Genomic DNA, 19,348 nt, shown 5'->3' on the forward strand with positions numbered 1-19,348 from the left:
GTAATTAGCATATGTCACTTTGAAAGTTTAAGATTTTATCCAAAATAACACTAACACAAATATAAGCCAAAAAAAACACCATGACATATATCCCTTCCAAATAAAAAGGTTACAACCCACAAAAATTAAAGATTTTAGATTAAACCCATTGAAATTTGTAAAAAGATTTGTATTTATTACTTGCTATTGCACCATTCTGACTGTGTTATTGACCAATTCATGTTACACAATGCTTTAAAAAAGTTATCAAAGGTTCCAGGATTATAATTTAATATGCCAGCCGCACAGTTCAAAATAGTTATGAAGCCAAACAAGTACAAAGTTGAAAAGCATTGAGGACCCAAAATTCCAAAACATTGTGCCAGATACGTCTCACAGTAATCTATCTCTGGGATAAGAAAATCCTTAGTTTTTCGAAAAATTCAAAGTTTTGTAAACAGGAAAACTATGTAAGAATGACCATTTAAGTAAATTAATAAAAATATATAATAATTTTCTCACCCTGTTTGGTGTGTATCAGGATTGATTCATTGATTGATTGTTCAATGGTTGCTTAATGTCCAGTGGCAAATATTTCATGTATATTCAGGACGAGAACAAGTTCACAATAAATACAATAGGTAGGTTGTTGTAATAGAGGCCATCTAGGATGATGGTCGGGGAAATTTGGACTGCCACTGGAAAATGAGGGTATATTGGATAGGGACAGAAATTTTGCCTTACAACAGGCCACCTACGGACCCCTCAAAGAGTTGTTGCAAGGGTTCTTAACGTGCAAAGAGCGTGGCACTCTCTTTACACGAGGCATCGGATTTAACGTCCCCTTCTGACGGACATGACTGCGAACTTGATACATCCCGCACAGCCAAACGGACGCCCCACTTCAACAAGCATTTTACTGCCGGTCGGGAGAAGACCAAGTGACCATATTTCTATACCCCAGTCACCCTTGGGATGTGTGTATCAGGAATTATTGCTTATATATATATACAGAAATAATCAATGGGGGAAAAAAATGAGGAAAAAAACCCAAAAATTAAAAAGTTTTAAATTTTGAAGATTATTTTTTTCCCGAAAATTGTAGATCACTAACCAAATATGATTTATAGATGAGTTAACTTAAATTCGGGTTTAATGTAGAACATTCTTCGTCCAGTTGAAGCAAAAACTGCCATCAACCCACATTAATATGGTATTTATTTGCAAAATCACTTTGGCGGGGCAAATGTAAGACCGGGGAATGGAACGACGATTGCACGGGTTACACTAAAGACCTGAAAGTGGACCTGAAAAGACCTGAAAAGACCTGAAAAGACCTGAAAATATACGACTAAAATTATTCAAATTGCAATAACTTTTTTATTATTGGATGGAATTTCTTCAAGTTGGAATTTTATTAATTGTAAATATTCAGATTTCATTAAAATTAAAAAAAATTAAATAAAAAACAATTTTTTTGATGCCAAAAGTTGGACCTGAACGGAGAAATGAAAAGACCTGAAGGGACCTGAAAATCTATGTCGGACTAATTCTAACTACAATAACTTTTTTAATACTCAATGGATATCTTTCAACTTTTGATTTAGTGACACAAAAAGTTCAATATAATGATAAAATTAAAAAAATATATATATGAAAAATACCATTTGGGTGTGAAAACTCGGAACTGAACAAAAAATTAAGTAACATAAATTTGCTTGAAAAGACTGCGGTCAGATTTATTCAATATCTTTAACATGTTTAACTGTTTTCAATCATTCTCCTTGAAACATGAATTTTGTTACAGGAAAGGTATAATTAAGTCACCAAAACGGAGTTTTGGGGACTTATTGTTTTTGTATCGTTTCTTATTATTATGGCACCCTCAACGGAGTTGGGGTGACATATTGTTATTCTACGTTTCTTTTTTTTCTTATTATGTCACCCTGACGGAGGTCGGGTGACATATTGTTATTGTACGATTCTTTTTTTTATTATTATTATTCCACACTTTTTTGTCCAGACTATTTCTTGAAAACGTATGGACCAATTGTAATGGAACTATACCAGAATGTTAATAACCATTGTCCGAAGTGCAGTCGAGATTGGCACTTCCAGGATGTCTGCTGTTACCATGGAAACAGAAAAAGAGTGAAAAAATGAAGTTTTAGTTTTTGGTGAATAATTTGACTATGACAAAACATTTAATCATCATATTTTTATACAATGTAGCTGTCCTCTATATACACGCTGTGGATGTTTTTGAGATCCATTGGAACTACGATGTTGCCATAGAAACTGATCAAAAATATCAAAAATTTGAAAATTCTTTAAAAATATATAAAACTTTTACAGAAATGTTGCCTGGCAAATCTAGATGTGGCATTCAACTTTGGAATTTCCAAAATGGCTGCCGTTACCATGGAAACAAGGCAAAACATCAAAATGAGAAAATGTGATGGAACATTCCAGAATATAAGTGTTGTACAGCTATTAAATTTTATATGATTGTAAAATATTATGGGGAGTACAATATGAAGCAGAAGTACGACTTTGGAATTTTCAAAATGGCCGCCGTTGCCATAGAAACAGTAAAAACATCAAAATTTAAAAAATGCTTTAAACTTTCTAAAATTTTGCAAACTGATGCATTGTAAAGTAAATAAATTAATTTAATGTTAAAATTTCGAAATGGCTGCCGCTTAGTGGCAATTGGTGGACCAGGGTGACATCCGCTATTGCTTGCAATGGCAATTCTAGTTATTTTTATTATTCTTCCACACATTTTGTCCATCGTGTTTCTAAGAATTGAGTGATCCAATATTGTTGGAACTATAACATAATGAGGACCCCCATTTGAAGTTGTGCACCTTGCTATGGAATGGTAAAAGATGGCCGCCGTTTCCATGGAAACAGCACAAATGCGAAAAAAATCAAAGTGGTCCAAACTGGAAGAAACTCCACAGGAATGTTAACTGGCATGTGCTGATATCCAGTTTGACTTTGGAATTTTGAAAATGGCTGCCGTTACCATGGAAACAGCTAAAATATCAAAAATTCTAACTCTTTCGTTATAACATCCAACTGGATGAAACTTTATGAAAATGTTCTCCAGTATGCCAAGGTGTCAAGACAATATTTGGATAGTTCAAAATGGCCGCCGTTGTCATGGAAACAGGGGCCAAGTTTTGCATTGACCCTATGGAAAAATGCATAAAATCAGCATGTTCTCAGAGAGTAGTGCACCAAAGTGAATGAAACTGTATTGATATATAACATGACATGTGGCAATGAGATGTACGCTTTTAGAATTTTGGAATTATCTACTGTAACCATGGTTGCAGCACAAATGTTCAAAATTTCCAAAAAAAATTAAGTACTGCAAACTGGATGAAACTTTACAAGAATAGTGAGTGGCATGTGCGGAGTTGCATTTTGAAGTTGGAATTTCCAAAATGGCCGCCGTAACCATGGAAACAGCAAAATTGTCCAAAATTTCAAAATGCTCCAAACTCAATGAAATTTTGCAAAAATGATAATTTGCAAGTGTAGATGCACTCTTTGACTTTGGAATTTCCAAAATGGCTGCCGCTCGCCTGGCAATGGGGGGGGACGAGGGTGCCATCCGTTATTGCTAGCAATTACAAATCTAGTTATTATTCTTATTCTTCTCTTTCTGACCCCTTAAACTGTCCTACCATTTTTTGGGAAGCAGTGGAGGATGGAAACTTTATATTTTTTCTGGGTATGGGTCTGCATCATGGGGGTTGCAGAACCCAATGTCCGTGATACCAGGGTGTCATCTTGGCATAATTAGGGGGGCTCAAAGATGGGTGGGGTCAATTTTTTTTTACATTTCTTAAATTTCCTACTGTATGTAGAGTAGATGGAATAATGATTAATTCTATGAATATTAAGAGACACATGTCTGCTTCAACATGGAACTTTTTTTATTTCAGTAGGGGGTCTCCTGACATAATTTTAGGGGGTGCATTTTCATGGAACATTCCAGAACATCAAAGTTAAATTTATTCTAGACACATTTAATGGTATATGATGGTATATAATTATGGAGAGAACAATTTGCAGCAGCACTTTGTCTTTGGAATATTCAAAATGGCCGCCGTTACCATGGAAACAGCAAAAATATGAAAAACTTCAAAATGCTTCAAATTTAATAAAACTTATAACTAATGTTGACTAACTTGTGTAGAATTGACTTTTGAGTTTGGAATTTTCAAAATGGCCGCCGTTACCATGGAAACAGCAAAAATATTAAAAAAATCGAAATGCTTCAAATTTAATGAAACTTATAACAAATGTTGCCTAACTTGTGTAGACTTTAATTTTGAGTTTGAAATTTTCAAAATGGCCGCCGTTGCCATATAAACAGCAAAAATGTCAAAAAAAAATAATTCTTCATATTGAATTAAACTTTACACACACATTATTTTGCATCAATGATACCGAAGAACAATGATGTGGGGTCCGTTTTGGTGACTTTTGTGTTAGCATCCTAACACAGGATTACTTGTATATCATTGAAATTATAAAGAATTTTATCGAAAATATAATTATTTAGTTACAAAATTCGGAGCTTGTCGGTGAAATAAAAGACATGAATGGATTATAGGGGTAGTTGTATTTAAACTCGCAAAACATTGTTTTCCCATTTGTTTCTACTTTAGACAAAAGTCTATTGAAGAGAACGAATGACTTTATATTTATACAGGAACATATTTGAAAACAAAGTACATTGTTATTGATGAATCCTGAACCTAAGGGGAAAAAAAAGGAAGATTGTCCGTTGAAATTATTCAAACTAATACAACTTGCTTAAACTACATTAATATATATTTTATTCTTATTCTATATTAAAGCTGGTCGTAAACTGCTTTATTTATAAAATGAAAGTATTAGTATTGCTTCCCCATAAACCATATGTAATTTAAAGAGTTCGTCGAATGTTTTAATTACATGAACGTGTGTCGGTTGTAATTCACACCTTGTATTGATATTAGGTGATAATTGGATCATTAGTCTAAATAAACATTTCACATTCATCTTTTAATTGGATTTATCACTATATCTTGTTGCACGAACTAAACATTGCTCGGTCACCAAAAGGCTCATAGAGAGATGTGGTGTGATACCAATTAGACAGATCTCTACAAGAGACCAAATGACATCGAACATGAAAAGTTATCAATCATATTTTTCGTCTATGTTTATTATTTTCGTTTTATAATAATGTGGAATTTTAGGCTCATTCAGATTTTGAATTTTCCGTTCAGGTCCGAGTTTTGACACCCAACAATATTTTTCACATATTTTTTTTCATATTATCATTATATTGAACTTTTTGTGTCACAAAATCAAAAGTTGAAAGATATCCATTGAATATTAAAAAAGTTATTGTAGTTAGAATTAGTCCGACATAGATTTTCAGGTCCCTTCAGGTCTTTTCATTTCTCCGTTCAGGTCCAACTTTTTGCATCAAAAAATTGTTTTTTATTAATTTTTTTTAATTTTAATGAAATCTGAATATTTACAATTAATAAAATTCCAACTTGAAGAAATTCCATCCAATAATAAAAAAGTTATTGCAATTTGAATAATTTTAGTCGTATATTTTCAGGTCTTTTCAGGTCTTTTCAGGTCCACTTTCAGGTCTTTAGTGTAACCCCGATTGCACTTTTATTTATTTTTATCTGAATGAAATATAAATATAAGACTTGCTAGATCTTGCTATACAAATCCTTGAAATATCTAAGAACGTACTTTAGTAGTCTAACAATCTTAAAATATTGATGACATTGATAGGACTGAGTTGATAGGTTACACAGTGATACAGTGGCGCCGGATCCAAGGGGGGGGGGGGGGTTCCGGGGGTTGGAACCCCCTTTTTTTTGGCCGATCAATGCATTTGAATGGAAGCATATAGTTGGAACCCCCCCCCCCCTTTACTCTGGGTTGGGAACCCCCCTTTTTAAAATGGCTGGATCCGTCACTGTGATAGGTTAATATGGAGCTACCATTTCGATTTTTTTTTTTAAATATATACGATATATTGTATTGCTTAGAAGATATCTTAAAACGTTTAGAATCATATTCAAAACAGTGTAGCTGTGGCCATTGATTGACAACCTTAAATTATCCCATTGACTGGGGCAGATTATGTGAACGTTCGCTGTAACAACCGCTGCTCACTATGTACTTGTTAAAGGCACTTAAACTGTGGGGTCACAAAGGTTATCAACACCTAAATAAGGAAATAAGAAAAACTAATCAGGAATAACACGATGTTTTGATTTATATCAATAATATAAATCAAAACATAAAGTTATTCCTGATTAATTTTTCGAACTATTTTAATATTAAAGGCGTTAAGAACCTTTGGTGACCCCACAGTTTAAATTCTATAATAAGCATGATAAGTAAGTAGTGAGCAGTTGTCGTTACAGACACACGTTCACCTAACCTGCCCCAGTCAATGGGATAATTTAAGGTTCTCAATCAATGGCCACAGCTACACTGTTTTGAATATGATTCTATATGATATCTTATATATACCCTGAGACTTCTATAACACACACTGTATTATAGTCTCAGATTATAGTAGTCTCGGATATACTCAGGGCTTTTAAACAAACTTTTAAAGATTTCCTATTAACTTTACACGTATATATATATCGCCTAAAGTATTTGTTTGAAACAAATCTGTGATAATATATATAAAATATCCCTTAAACTTTAAGCAATTATAGGCATACAACCTTCAACCATGAGAAAAAACAATTACGTATTTATAAACGACTCGGATGGGGTGGGGGTCATTCCTATATACATGGTGATGAGACGTGCCGCCCGGGCTAAAATAGGTCACCTATCAAGATCTTTCAAGTTGTAAAATATATGAATAGGTCGGGAAAACTATCAGAAATATATAATAAGGTCAATAAAGTTCACATGACTCCATCTGTTATCTTTACAAGGATGTTTCTGGCTGTGTTTTTTCAAACATTTTTTTTCTTTTTTGACACCAAGTTGGTATTCCACTCTTAGATCATGAGGGGGTTTAGATTACAACCTATATGAAACCCAAACAATATGAGAAAAGATAACATTTTTTTTAAATTTAAATCATATGAAAAGGGTGGAGTAAAAGAACTCCAGCGGCACCCCTATCAATTTAGAATCGTAGTGGCTCCCGTGCCCCCAGCCCCCAGCCCCCCCCCCCCCCCCCCCCGAGATACCCGACGGCCTAATTCAACAAGACAATTTACGAAAAAAGTAATGTGACAGACATGAACCAACGACAACCACTGATGTACAAGCCTCGACACTTATGAAGTCTGTTCCTGTATAAATATGTTATCAATATACAATTATGTTGAGCATACACAAACTATAAATTCTAACATAAGTATATAAACCCTAAATTGATTATAAGTGATACTGATACGTATAGTTTTGGAATTTGAAAGGGGTGAAGAAGTCAATTTTAGGCAGATAAAACTGAAACATGCAGTATGTATTTAGCCGAAAGAAGTTCAGAAATTAGAAATCACTAGTTTTCCCATTGCAACTATACAGTATCCTATATATTGAACCTGTACTGGTAAAATATCTTTCTACTGATAAAGTAGGTGACACACATTGCCTGATGACAGATTCCTTTATTGATGTCACTCGGCATAAACAAACAATTTTTAAGACCTGTTGCTATACATTAATTGAGTTTTAATATAGACCTTTTTTCTTCTAGTTTTTTTTTAATTCATATTTTTTTTAAGTTTTCCTCAAAACCGATTAAAATCTTTCTTTTCACAATTTTGTTATTGAACAGTGGAATGGCATGATATACTTACCCCTTTACAATGTTGATGCTGTGCTCCACTATCATCCACAAAAGTAAAGTGGGAATGTAAGTTAGACATCGAACTGGATTTTATGGTAAACCATTTAAAGGGAAGATCTGTTGGTGAATGTATCGTCACTGAAAAAAAAATATATTATCATAAATTTTACATTCGCTATTTGTCTGTTTAAGTTCACTGATTGTACAACAATTACACATTTTGGAAGTATTCAGGCTTTCACTTTTCACGTGAAACCGAAAAATTTACCAAGAAAAAAATGTTATCTCGAAGAAAGAAACACTGTTTTGTTTCATATACATGTAATACAATTTCAATATAATCATTTTTTTTTAATTGTAAATCTTGGAATATATAACTATAAAAGAATTAAAGCAAGTAAAATTGGTCAACTATCTTGTTAAATAAATTGCTGTAATTGTTCTCACCTAATAAAACATGAGTATTTTCTTTCTCAATTGATAAAGCATAAGGAGACTTGGATCCCTGAGGTCCAACTTCTGCATGTTCTATGTTTTCTTTGCATGACAATTCATGATGGTCATTATAAGGAAAACCATAACATAAAGCAATAACAGTAATCAACAGGTACCACATTTTCCCAGATCTAAAACAAAAATACAATACTTATAAAATCTTTGCAGATTAAAATCAGCCCTATACACGGCTGTTATTTGGGATATCGAGAAAGATGATCGTGAAAGATCTGGTATAGGATTGTGATGGAAATCTTATCGAGAAGACAGAAAATAATGTAAATTATATCAACTATAATGGCTAATTATGACAAATATTGGAAACATAAAACTGACTGTCAAAATGGTTCAGCATTATGACCAGTGTCATAAGACTTATAAGAACAACGTTTTTAACTTTTTACACAACTATATACAAAAGCCAGAGTGCTCATCGACAATTCAGAGAAATAAAAACGCAAACAAACATGATTACTTTCTTCAAATTTTTAATGCATAAACTACTTTATCTTAACTTATGAAATATCGTTCAATATAACTGTTTAAAATAGTTCTGTAAGTCACTTTGACTTAGTTTAAGCAGAAACTTTGCAGATATGGTGATATATGTAAACAATTGATTTTTCGGATCTTAATTCAATTAATTGTTATGCACAGTCATATCTTTTATACGAAGATCCTTATAGATTTGCTGACAAATTAAAAAAAAAACATTTTTGAAAAAACTGCAGGCATTTTCATATGAAATGGTTGGTTAAATCTGGGTGCCATCTACACTTTCACGATAACATACATAATAGTATAATATAAATACGATGGTATACAAAATAAAAACAACACTATATAAATATGTGTCCGAATCGCATTCCTGTACCAATCCGCATAAGAAAAGACATAAAAAATAAAAGCTGAATGCACATATACCGAACCACATCAAGAATAATACGATTAAATGGAACATGATAGTACAAACACAAATAGTAGTGAAACTGTAAAGTTGATAAAATTCTACACAGAGTCAGTACCTAGAATCTATAACTCAAGACTATCCTGTATTATATGTTAAGTAGACACTAAATACATATCTATTAGCTCTTGGTAGTTTCAAATTAAAAGTTTAAGAAAATTGACGAGAAGTTCTCTCATAAGAGACTGGCTCATTAATTTATTATTCAGGCACTGGTATGTAACGTTTTACAAACTCTGAGTATAGCAGCTTCAAGCTTTTGAAGATCGTATGAGTTGAGAAATATATACTTTATACACGAATGAGATTGAAAATCGCTGCTATGGTGAGGATAACTTGTAATTTGAAAACTGAAATCATCTCGTTTGTCATTAACTCTGAGGAAATTTCAAACGGAAAGTCCTTTATTAAATGGCAAAATCAAAAGCTCAAACACATCAAACGACTTGATAACAAATATCAAATGAAATGCTAGTCAAATAAATTCGGGGTAAATGTCTAGAAACGAAACAGAAGAAGCTGTATACGCGGTGTATAATCTTCAGTTAATGACTTTTTATCGGACTAAATCAGAAAAGTTCGTGTTGTTGATAGAAAGAACATTTTCAATACACCTGTATGTAAAATTAAATGATGTTATCGCTAAGGCTTCTTTGGTCTAACCCTTACAAAAAAGTACAAATTAAGATTTTCCAGGGAAGACCACCTGATCCTCTAAATAACCAAACATTACGCACAATATCTCACCAGATCAAAAATAACCAAACATAAGGTACAGCATTGGTGCAGATGTTGAATAACCAAACAATACTTACAACATCTCTGAAGATCTTGAATAACCAGACATAAGGTACAACATCGCTGCAGATGTTGAATAACCAAACATAAGGCACAGCATCTTGCCAGATCTTGAATAACCAGAAATAAGGTACAGCCTCGCTGCAGATGTTGAATAACCAAACAATACATACAGCATCTCTGAAGATATTGAATTACCAGACATAAGGTACAGCATCGCTGCAGATGTTGAATAACCAAATATTACTTACAACATCTCTGAAGATCTTGAATAACCAGACATAAGGTACAGCATCGCTGCAGATGTTGAATAACCAAACATTTCTTACAACATCTCTGACGATCTTGAATAACCAGACATAAGGTACAGCCTCGCTGCAGATGTTGAATAACCAAACATTACTTACAACATCTCTGAAGATCTTGAATAACCAGACATAAGGCACAGCATCTTGCCAGATCATAGAAATGACAAAAAATTACGTACATAATCTCTCCATGAGGTACAACATCCCTGCAGATCTATCTTATATAACCAAACATTACATACAAAATATCTGAAGATCTTGAATAAATAATTATTACGAATAACATCTCTCCAGATTTTAATGAGGCAAACAATCGGTACAACATCTCTGCAGGTCTTAAATAACCAATCATTACATACAACATCTCAAGATTTTAAATATTCAAACAAACGCATACAACACATCCCAAGATTTAAAACCAAACAAAAACCACACAGTAGGTACAACATCTCACCAGATCTAGAATAACCCATAAGAAGGCAATAGTTATCAAAGGTACCAGTCTTATAATTTGTTACGTCAAACGTGCGTTTCGTCTACATAAGACTCATCAGTGACGCTCAGATAGAAATAGTCAGAAAGCCAACAAATTTAAAGTTGAAGACCCAAAATTCAAAAACAAAGTTGTGCCAAATACGGCTAAGGCAATCTATGCCTGGGATAAGATCATCCTTAGTTTTTCGAATACTTTATACTTTTGCAAACATTAAATTTATAAAAATGACCATATAATTGATAATCATGTCAACACCGAATTGCTGACTACTGGGCTGGTGAAACCCACCGGGACGAAACGTCCACCAGCAGTGGCATCGACCCAGTGGTGTAAGTACCAGGCTTATTATTTGCTACGCCAAACCCGCGTTTCGTCTACATCAGTGACGCTGAGATAAAAAAAAGTTAGAAAGCCAAACAAGAATAAAGTTGAAGAGCATTGAAGACCCGAAATTCCCGAAAAGTTGATCGAAATACGGCTTAAGTAATCTATGCCTGGCTAATTATTTCGAATAATTTACACTTTTGCAAACAGTAAATGTATAAAAATGACCATGTAATTGATATTCATGTCAAGACCGAAGTGCTGACTATTGCCCTGGTGATACCCTTGGGGTCGAAACGTCCACCAGCAGTGGCATAGACCCAGTGGTGTAAATACCAGGCTTATAATTTGCTACGCCAAACGCGCGTTTCGTCTACATACGACTCATCAGTGACGCTCAGATAAAAAAAGTTAAAAAGCCAAACAAGTATAAAGTTGAAGAGCATTGAAGACCCAAAATTCATTAAAAGTTGTGCCAAATACGGCTACGGTAATCTATGCCTGGGATAAGAGCATCCTTGGTATTTCGAACAATCTCTCAATATATAAAATGATAAAAACAATATGCACAACATTTTAGATTAAAATAATCACAAAACAGGAAATAATAGTACAGCTCTAAAGATTAAAACTAACCACAGAGAAAGTGCAACATTTCTCGAGATTTAATATAACAAAACAAGACTTATAAAATCTTTACTGAATTAAAATAACCAAAATGCAGGGATAGATTGACAAAACAAAGTTGTGCCAAATACGGCTAAGGCAATCTATGCCTGGGATAGATCATCCTTAGTTTTTCGAATACTTTATACTTTTGCAAACATTAAATTTATAAAAATGACCATATAATTGATAATCATGTCAACACCGAATTACTGACTACTGGGCTGGTGAAACCCACCGGGACGAAACGTCCACCAGCAGTGGCATCGACCCAGTGGTGTAAATACCAGGCTTATTATTTGCTACGCCAAACCCGCGTTTCGTCTACATCAGTGACGCTGAGATAAAAAAAAGTTAAAAAGCCAAACAAGAATAAAGTTGAAGAGCATTGAAGACCCTAAATTCCCGAAAAGTTGATCGAAATACGGCTTAAGTAATCTATGCCTGGCTAATTATTTCGAATAATTTACACTTTTGCAAACAGTAAATGTATAAAAATGACCATGTAATTGATATTCATGTCAACACCGAAGTGCTGACTATTGCCCTTGTGATACCCTTGGGGTCGAAACGTCCACCAGCAGTGTCATCGACCCAGTGGTGTAAATACCAGGCTTATAATTTGCTACGCCAAACGCGCGTTTCGTCTACATACGACTCATCAGTAACGCTCAGATAAAAAAAAGTTAAAAAGCCAAACAAGTATAAAGTTGAAGAGCATTGAAGACCCAAAATTCATTAAAAGTTGTGCCAAATACGGCTATGGTAATCTATGCCTGGGATAAGAGCATCCTTGGTATTTCGAACAATCTCTCAATATATAAAATGATAAAAACAATATGCACAACATTTTAGATTAAAACAATCACAAAACAGGAAATAATAGTACATCTCTAAAGATTAAAACTAACCACAGAGAAAGTGCAACATTTCTCGAGATTTAATATAACAAAACAAGACTTATAAAATCTTTACTGAATTAAAATAACCAAAATGCAGGGATAGATTGACAAAACAATAAGAACAACATCTTTTAAGATTTAAACAAAACAAAAACACACACATATACATACATTTCTCCAAATCATAACAACCCCAGCTTTGATATAACATATATCCAAATTTAAAAAAGCCATACACCAGAGACAACATCTTTCCAAATTTAAAATAAGCCTACAGTAGGTATAACATATGATCAGATTTAAAATAACCATACATCAGGGACAATAGATACTGGGGTAAAGCTGATGACCGTAACTGCATTCACGGTCATCCCAAGATGTCGGATGAAAAATTAGGTCAGTATTTGTTTCGTCTGTTTAAGTGTTTTTATATCATTTTCTTTACAAAGCACACATTGGTACGATGTAAATTCATAAAAGATTCACACGGAAATCACAAATAACTACCGAGAAATGTGTATTAAACAGGAAATTGGATTTGAAAAAATCGCTAAGATGACCGTAAATCATAATCGAGATGACCGTAACAGGATCAGCGATTCATAACAAGGGTGACCGTAATTGGTTAAAAGATGACCGTAATTTGTAAAGGATGACCATAACTTTTAAAGATAACCGTCTATTCTAAAAAAAATATCCATAATTGCATGCATAGCTTTTTGTTGAGTTTGTCTCAATAGGGGCTCGATTAGCGGATATAAATATATTTAATCAACTTCTTTTAACTATTTGCCGTATTTTGAGTTTATGACAATGATAGAAAATTGCATCTTTCTTGTAAGTAATTAAATATTTTTTGATAACGACAATTTAAATACCAATTGACAGCGATACGACGAAAAGTTGAAGAAGAAAAAAACCGGTTAATTAAACATATGAATATCCAGTAATCGAGCCAATGTGTATGTTTCCAGAGGAAGCACATTAAAATCTTAACATCTGCCAACAAATGACACATTCCCTTGACAACACCGGATCCGATTGAACTGCAAAATTTATTTTGCATTCAGTTGGTTTTACTGGTATGTTTTCAGCTGATAGTCCTTTTGCTTTATAACCCCATAAAAGTTAACTCCCTTACCCTTGAACAGTTTCATTATAGTAATCCAGAATGCCAGCGTTTCTGGAACATATCTTATGGAGTATATTGTTGACTGGGAATAAAACCTTCCGACATCCAGTAACAAATGAAAAGCAATATGTTCAAGAAATATTCCATTAGATATGGATTTCAATACGGAAATAAAGTCTTCGTATCGTCCTATCTCTTTTAGTTTTGCTTCAATATTTGGCAATAGTTCAAAAATATAAAAAAAGAAGATGTGGTATAATTGCTAATGAGACAACTTTCCACAAGAGACCAACATGTCACAGAAATAAACAACTTTAGGTCACCGTACGGCCTTCAACAATGAGCAACGTCCATACCGCATAGTCAGCTATAAAAGGCACCTAAATAACAATGTAAAACAATTCAAACGATAAAACTTACGACCTAATAAAGTTCATTTTTTTAACTCCGTTTGACACCCTTCTTCTACATAATCGCAACTGACTTTCAAATTTGATATAGTTTGTTCTTCTAAATTTATATTTGGCTTATAACCTCTTCTTTGCATTTTAAGTTTTGTTACTTCAACTCCGAAGTGTACAGACCGATATGCAGAATGACCTGTGTTTTCATCGAAAACTTTATTTCTAAAACTAAATGTTTGTGAACAAACATGGTTGTCTGTAATGTGTATCAAAATGGTGTCTACATTAAATGACGTGAATTTGCAGGTGGTATAATGATAAGACATGTACCTATCTGCAAATAAAAAACATTATTTTGAAACGGTAGTTGAAACGATATAATGTCAATGGGTGTACATGCATTGGTATTTTTTAAAAGGTGTATGTATTATATGATATTAATAGGAATCCCAGAAATAAAAATAATCTTTTAGCTTGTACTTGGAGGCTACATATGGTGAACTATGTATTTTTTTTCTACCTATAGGATAATGCAGTCTTATAAATAAGTTTTATACCAACACGATTTACTAGTTGATACAAATAAGGTAATACAAATACGGATATTTCTTAGAATTGATGGTCATCCTTTAAATGTTACGGGCATTTAGCCGCATTTTTTAATTTTATAAATTACGATCATCCTTCTCAAATTTCGGTCATCTATTTACCAATCACGGTCATCCTTGTTATATGTTACGGTCATCTTGAAAATATTTTAATCACGATTTACGGTCATCTTAGCGATTTTTTTCAAATCCAATTTCCTGTTTAATACACATTTCTCGGTAGTAATTTGTGATTTCCGTGTGAATCTTTTATGAATTTACATCGTACCAATGTATGCTTTGTGAAGAAAATGATATAAAAACACTTAAACAGACAAAACAAATACTGACCTAATTTTTCATCCGACATCTTGGGATGACCGTGAATGCAGTTACGGCCATCAGTTTTACCCCAGTGAATAGTTCTCAAAGGTAACAGGATTATAATTCAATACGCCAGACGTGCGTTTCAGACCCATCAATGACGCTCATATAAAAAAAGTCATAAAGCGTAACAAGTACAAAGTTGAAGAGCATTGATGACCCAAAATTCAAAAAGTTCTTTCAACATCAGATTTAAAATAGCTATACATCAGGGACAACATCTTTCCAAATTTAAAATAAGCATATATCAGGGACAACATCTTTCCAAATTTAAAATAAGCATACATCAGGGACAACATCTTTCCAAATTTAAAATAACATTACGTCCGGGACAGCATCTTTCCAAATTTAAAATAACCATACACCAGGGACAACAGCTTTCCAAATTTCAAATAATCATACATCAGGGATAAAATCTTTTCAAATTTAAAATAACATTACATCCGGGACATCATCTTTTCAAATTTAAAATAACCATACATCAGGGACAACATCTTTCCATATTAAAGATAACCACACAGTAGGTACAACATATCTCCAGATCTCTAATAACCTCAAAGAAGGAACAACATATCTTTTTAGATAGAAAGTGACCAAAACAGTTGGTACACTATTTCAACAGAGTAACCAAATAGCAGGTATTGCATGACATAAGCCAACCACTAAGTTGGGATATGAAAATTTTTTAAACAATAAACATAACAAAAAAATAATCAAGGGAATGTGTTGTATGACAGATAAACCAAGGAGGTCACATGAATATTGAAATTTCATTTTCAAATATTGATTCAACGTTTAGCTGAGTCATCTGCAGATTTATGAGGTAAGAAACTTCAATCAAACGAATATAGTTTTTACTATATAAAGATAGTATTCGATCGATGTATTGTCAATCAAAGGGATTATGAACAAATATCATGTACAGATGTATCATGTAACTAAATTTAAAAAGACCATTTGAAAAAATCGCGTCCGAAGCAAATTTCTAGATTGATCTTCTTTAAAAAAAAAAAAGCTCCAATCATTAAATTTGAAAGCAAGCGATATATGAATACCTGTTGTTTAACCAAAACAATTCAGGGAAGTAATAGACAAATCATGGTACTGAAAATGCAGAAGCACCGACTATACTGAACTGATGATACCCTAAGCCTCAAACACCAAACTACAGCTGTGATATCAAGCCAGCGTCAGAATTTATAATTATGGTGCGTCCGAAATGCTATTTTAAAATATTCTTCACAATTAGAAAAAAAACACTCATACTTTACAATTTCAAAAAATATGCGGCATAGTTTTCAGATATAAAAAAATCAGAGTGTCAGACTTTAAAATTTTTTTCAGTCATCTTTATTCAAATTTACAGTTTTACAGCCTCATATGTTTTCGTCTTTTTACAACATTATATTGTGTTTTAGGATACTTAACAATATCATTAATTCCTTACGATAACTCATTATGATTTTGGCAAATTTAAAAAAAATTAACATGCGAAAGCAAACCAAAATTGTATTGCAATTATGACAGTTTCATCCCTGATGAATCTAAAGTATTGCTAATCTACTAAATTTAATCTTTGTGGGTAGTAAAACTCATACACATTCCAAACTTATTTAATTTTATTTCACACAAATTTACCTAACAATTTTTTCTCTGTCATTATAATGGGTCTCAATTTACATAGGTTGCAATAAGCTTATTAACTTCCCAAACAAACAAAAAATAAAAATCAAATAGTAGACAAAGCAAAAACATATCCATAAAAAAAAATTGAATGATATTTCAAATTTGAACTTGCAAGGTAACAATTTGAACCATGTTGATTCCCTTTTTTCATTATGCGATCCATAAACCTACACCTCCCTTTTCAAGCGCACACAATTTTGAAAAATGATATTTCTTACCAAAAATCTAACATGGATATCATTTCATTTGAAAGGTGTGGTCCCCAAACATAGATTTTTTTGTGACCAGTTATTTAATACCAAAAAAATGTTCTGAGTTGATCGTTGCGATATCTTCCAAAAAATATTACTTAGATGATTCAGTGATATCTGGAATATCTACAGAATAAAATTGAGAATGGAAATGGGGAATGTGCCAAAGAGACAACAACCCGACCATAGAAAAAAGCACAACAGCAGAAGGTCACCAACAGGTCTTCAATGTAGCGAGAAATTTCCGCACCCGGAGGCGTCCTTCAACTGGCCCCTAAACAAATTTATACTAGTTCAGTGATAATGAACGCCACACTAATTTCCAAATTGTACACAAGAAACTAAAATTAAAATAATGCAAGACTAACAAAGGCCAGAGGCTCCTGCCTTGGAACAGGTGCAAAAATGGGACGGGGTTAAACATGTTTGTGAGATCTCAACCCTCCCCCTATACCTCTAGCCAATGTAGAAAAGTAAACGCATAACAATACGCACATTAAAATTCAGTCCAAGAGAAGTCCGAGTCTGATGTCAGAAGATGTAACCAAAGAAAATAAACAAAATGACAATAATACATAAATAACAACAGACTACTAGCAGTTAACTGACATGCCAGCTCCAGACTTCAATTAAACTGACTGAAAGATTATGATTTCATCATATGAACATCAGGCACAATCCTTCCCGTTAGGGGTTTAGTATCATACCATCATAACATATATGAGAAGAACATAACCCGTGTCATGCCAACAACTGGTTTTTGAATAAATGTGTTTAGTTCCGATGCAAAGACCCTATAAGAAGCTTATTTTACTAAGACGTCTTTTGGTGTAACTTATCAAACAAAATGCTGTGAGTAACTCGGACCTTTTTAATTTGATACTCTCATTTTATGGCATGGAAATTGAGTTCATGGTCTCAGAATAAAAACATCATAGCCTATATTTTGACCTTGACTACTTTGCACTCTGGTGGATAGTTGTCTCATTTGCCTATATCCTAATTTTTATAAGTTAACATTGCTCCTCAATGATAAAAATAAGCGAAGAAAAAGTAATATCAAGTACCATTAGGCACCGAAAGTGAACACTGTGTTATCAAGGAGTTTGTCATCTTATTTTATTTATGTATACGAAATGACAATATGCCGTTACTTAATATGTAGGGTTAAATTTTGTTGTTGACTCAAATTACTGGGTAGTTCTATATAGCTCAAAACTACAATGTTGAAGGTTTTAGAAAAATGTGTATGATCATTAATATGTGTTTAGAATTATAGCCTGAATATATAGAGTCAAAAACAAAATTATTTGGAAATTTTCCTATCTTTTACTTTTCAAATACAAAATTTATTCATTTTAGAGTACCCTTCGGTGCAAAGTTTTACAAAAACATGTTAATTTTTCAATATTGCTATGAATTTGGTCTTAATCTGCTGTAAATTAGTGTCATTACAATACACGTATAGTTGTGGAAATACGTTTATTACAAGAAGATTTTTCTAAATATCGTCTTTATTTAAATTGTGAATGAAACACACACCCTTTACTGTCCACTAATTTATCTTTAAACAAGAAACTTAGTATTTGGTTTTTGAACACTGGATCAAATAGCGAAAATAATTACTAACTATCACTGAAGCCAAGCCGTAGTTTATTTAAACATTTACCTGGATACTTCATTAATTTCATGAGCAACCCCGCATTATGTCGATATATTTAAGTAGGACAAAATTACTGAAACAATATATATCAACCTACCTAACACATGAGATACAATCTCCCTTAAATTATCACCGGTCAGGTCTCGTCACGAGACATTATTTGTTTGTTATTTGTTGTTATCTTTATAAAATAAATTAATGATTGTGATGTCAAACGTGCTAAGCTAGAGTTTAGTAACAGTCGATTATTAATGTTTACACAATGTACTCACTAATTTTTACGTTGACAGGGTTAACTAATTTCCATTATCTTAGTTTTCATAGATAAATTTTCAAATATCTGTATCTCAAACAACTGATAGTTTCAGAGCAAGACGATTCGTCGATATTATTATTTGACTTACTTCCTCATTGCGTTTCTTGATACACCACTATCACGTCTGGC

General features: G+C 33.0%; 1 protein-coding gene across 1 annotated transcript in view; it reads right to left on the bottom strand.

The window, feature by feature from the left end:
• LOC139492241 (uncharacterized) overlaps positions 1–18,927 on the bottom strand; it is a 97,846-nt gene extending 78,919 nt beyond the window's left edge. Inside the window, exons 1-3 of the mRNA XM_071280428.1 lie at positions 18,910–18,927; positions 8,288–8,466; positions 7,851–7,978 (exon numbers count right to left, since the gene is read on the bottom strand). Coding sequence (XP_071136529.1) covers positions 7,851–7,978; positions 8,288–8,456 — 297 coding nt within the window. The 5' untranslated portion in view covers positions 8,457–8,466; positions 18,910–18,927. The remainder of the gene's footprint in view (positions 1–7,850; positions 7,979–8,287; positions 8,467–18,909) is intronic.
• Between the last annotated feature and the right edge of the window lie 421 nt (positions 18,928–19,348).

Source organism: Mytilus edulis, chromosome 10 (genome assembly GCF_963676685.1).
Source record: "Mytilus edulis chromosome 10, xbMytEdul2.2, whole genome shotgun sequence".
In the NCBI taxonomy this organism is placed as follows: Eukaryota; Metazoa; Mollusca; class Bivalvia; order Mytilida; family Mytilidae; genus Mytilus; species Mytilus edulis.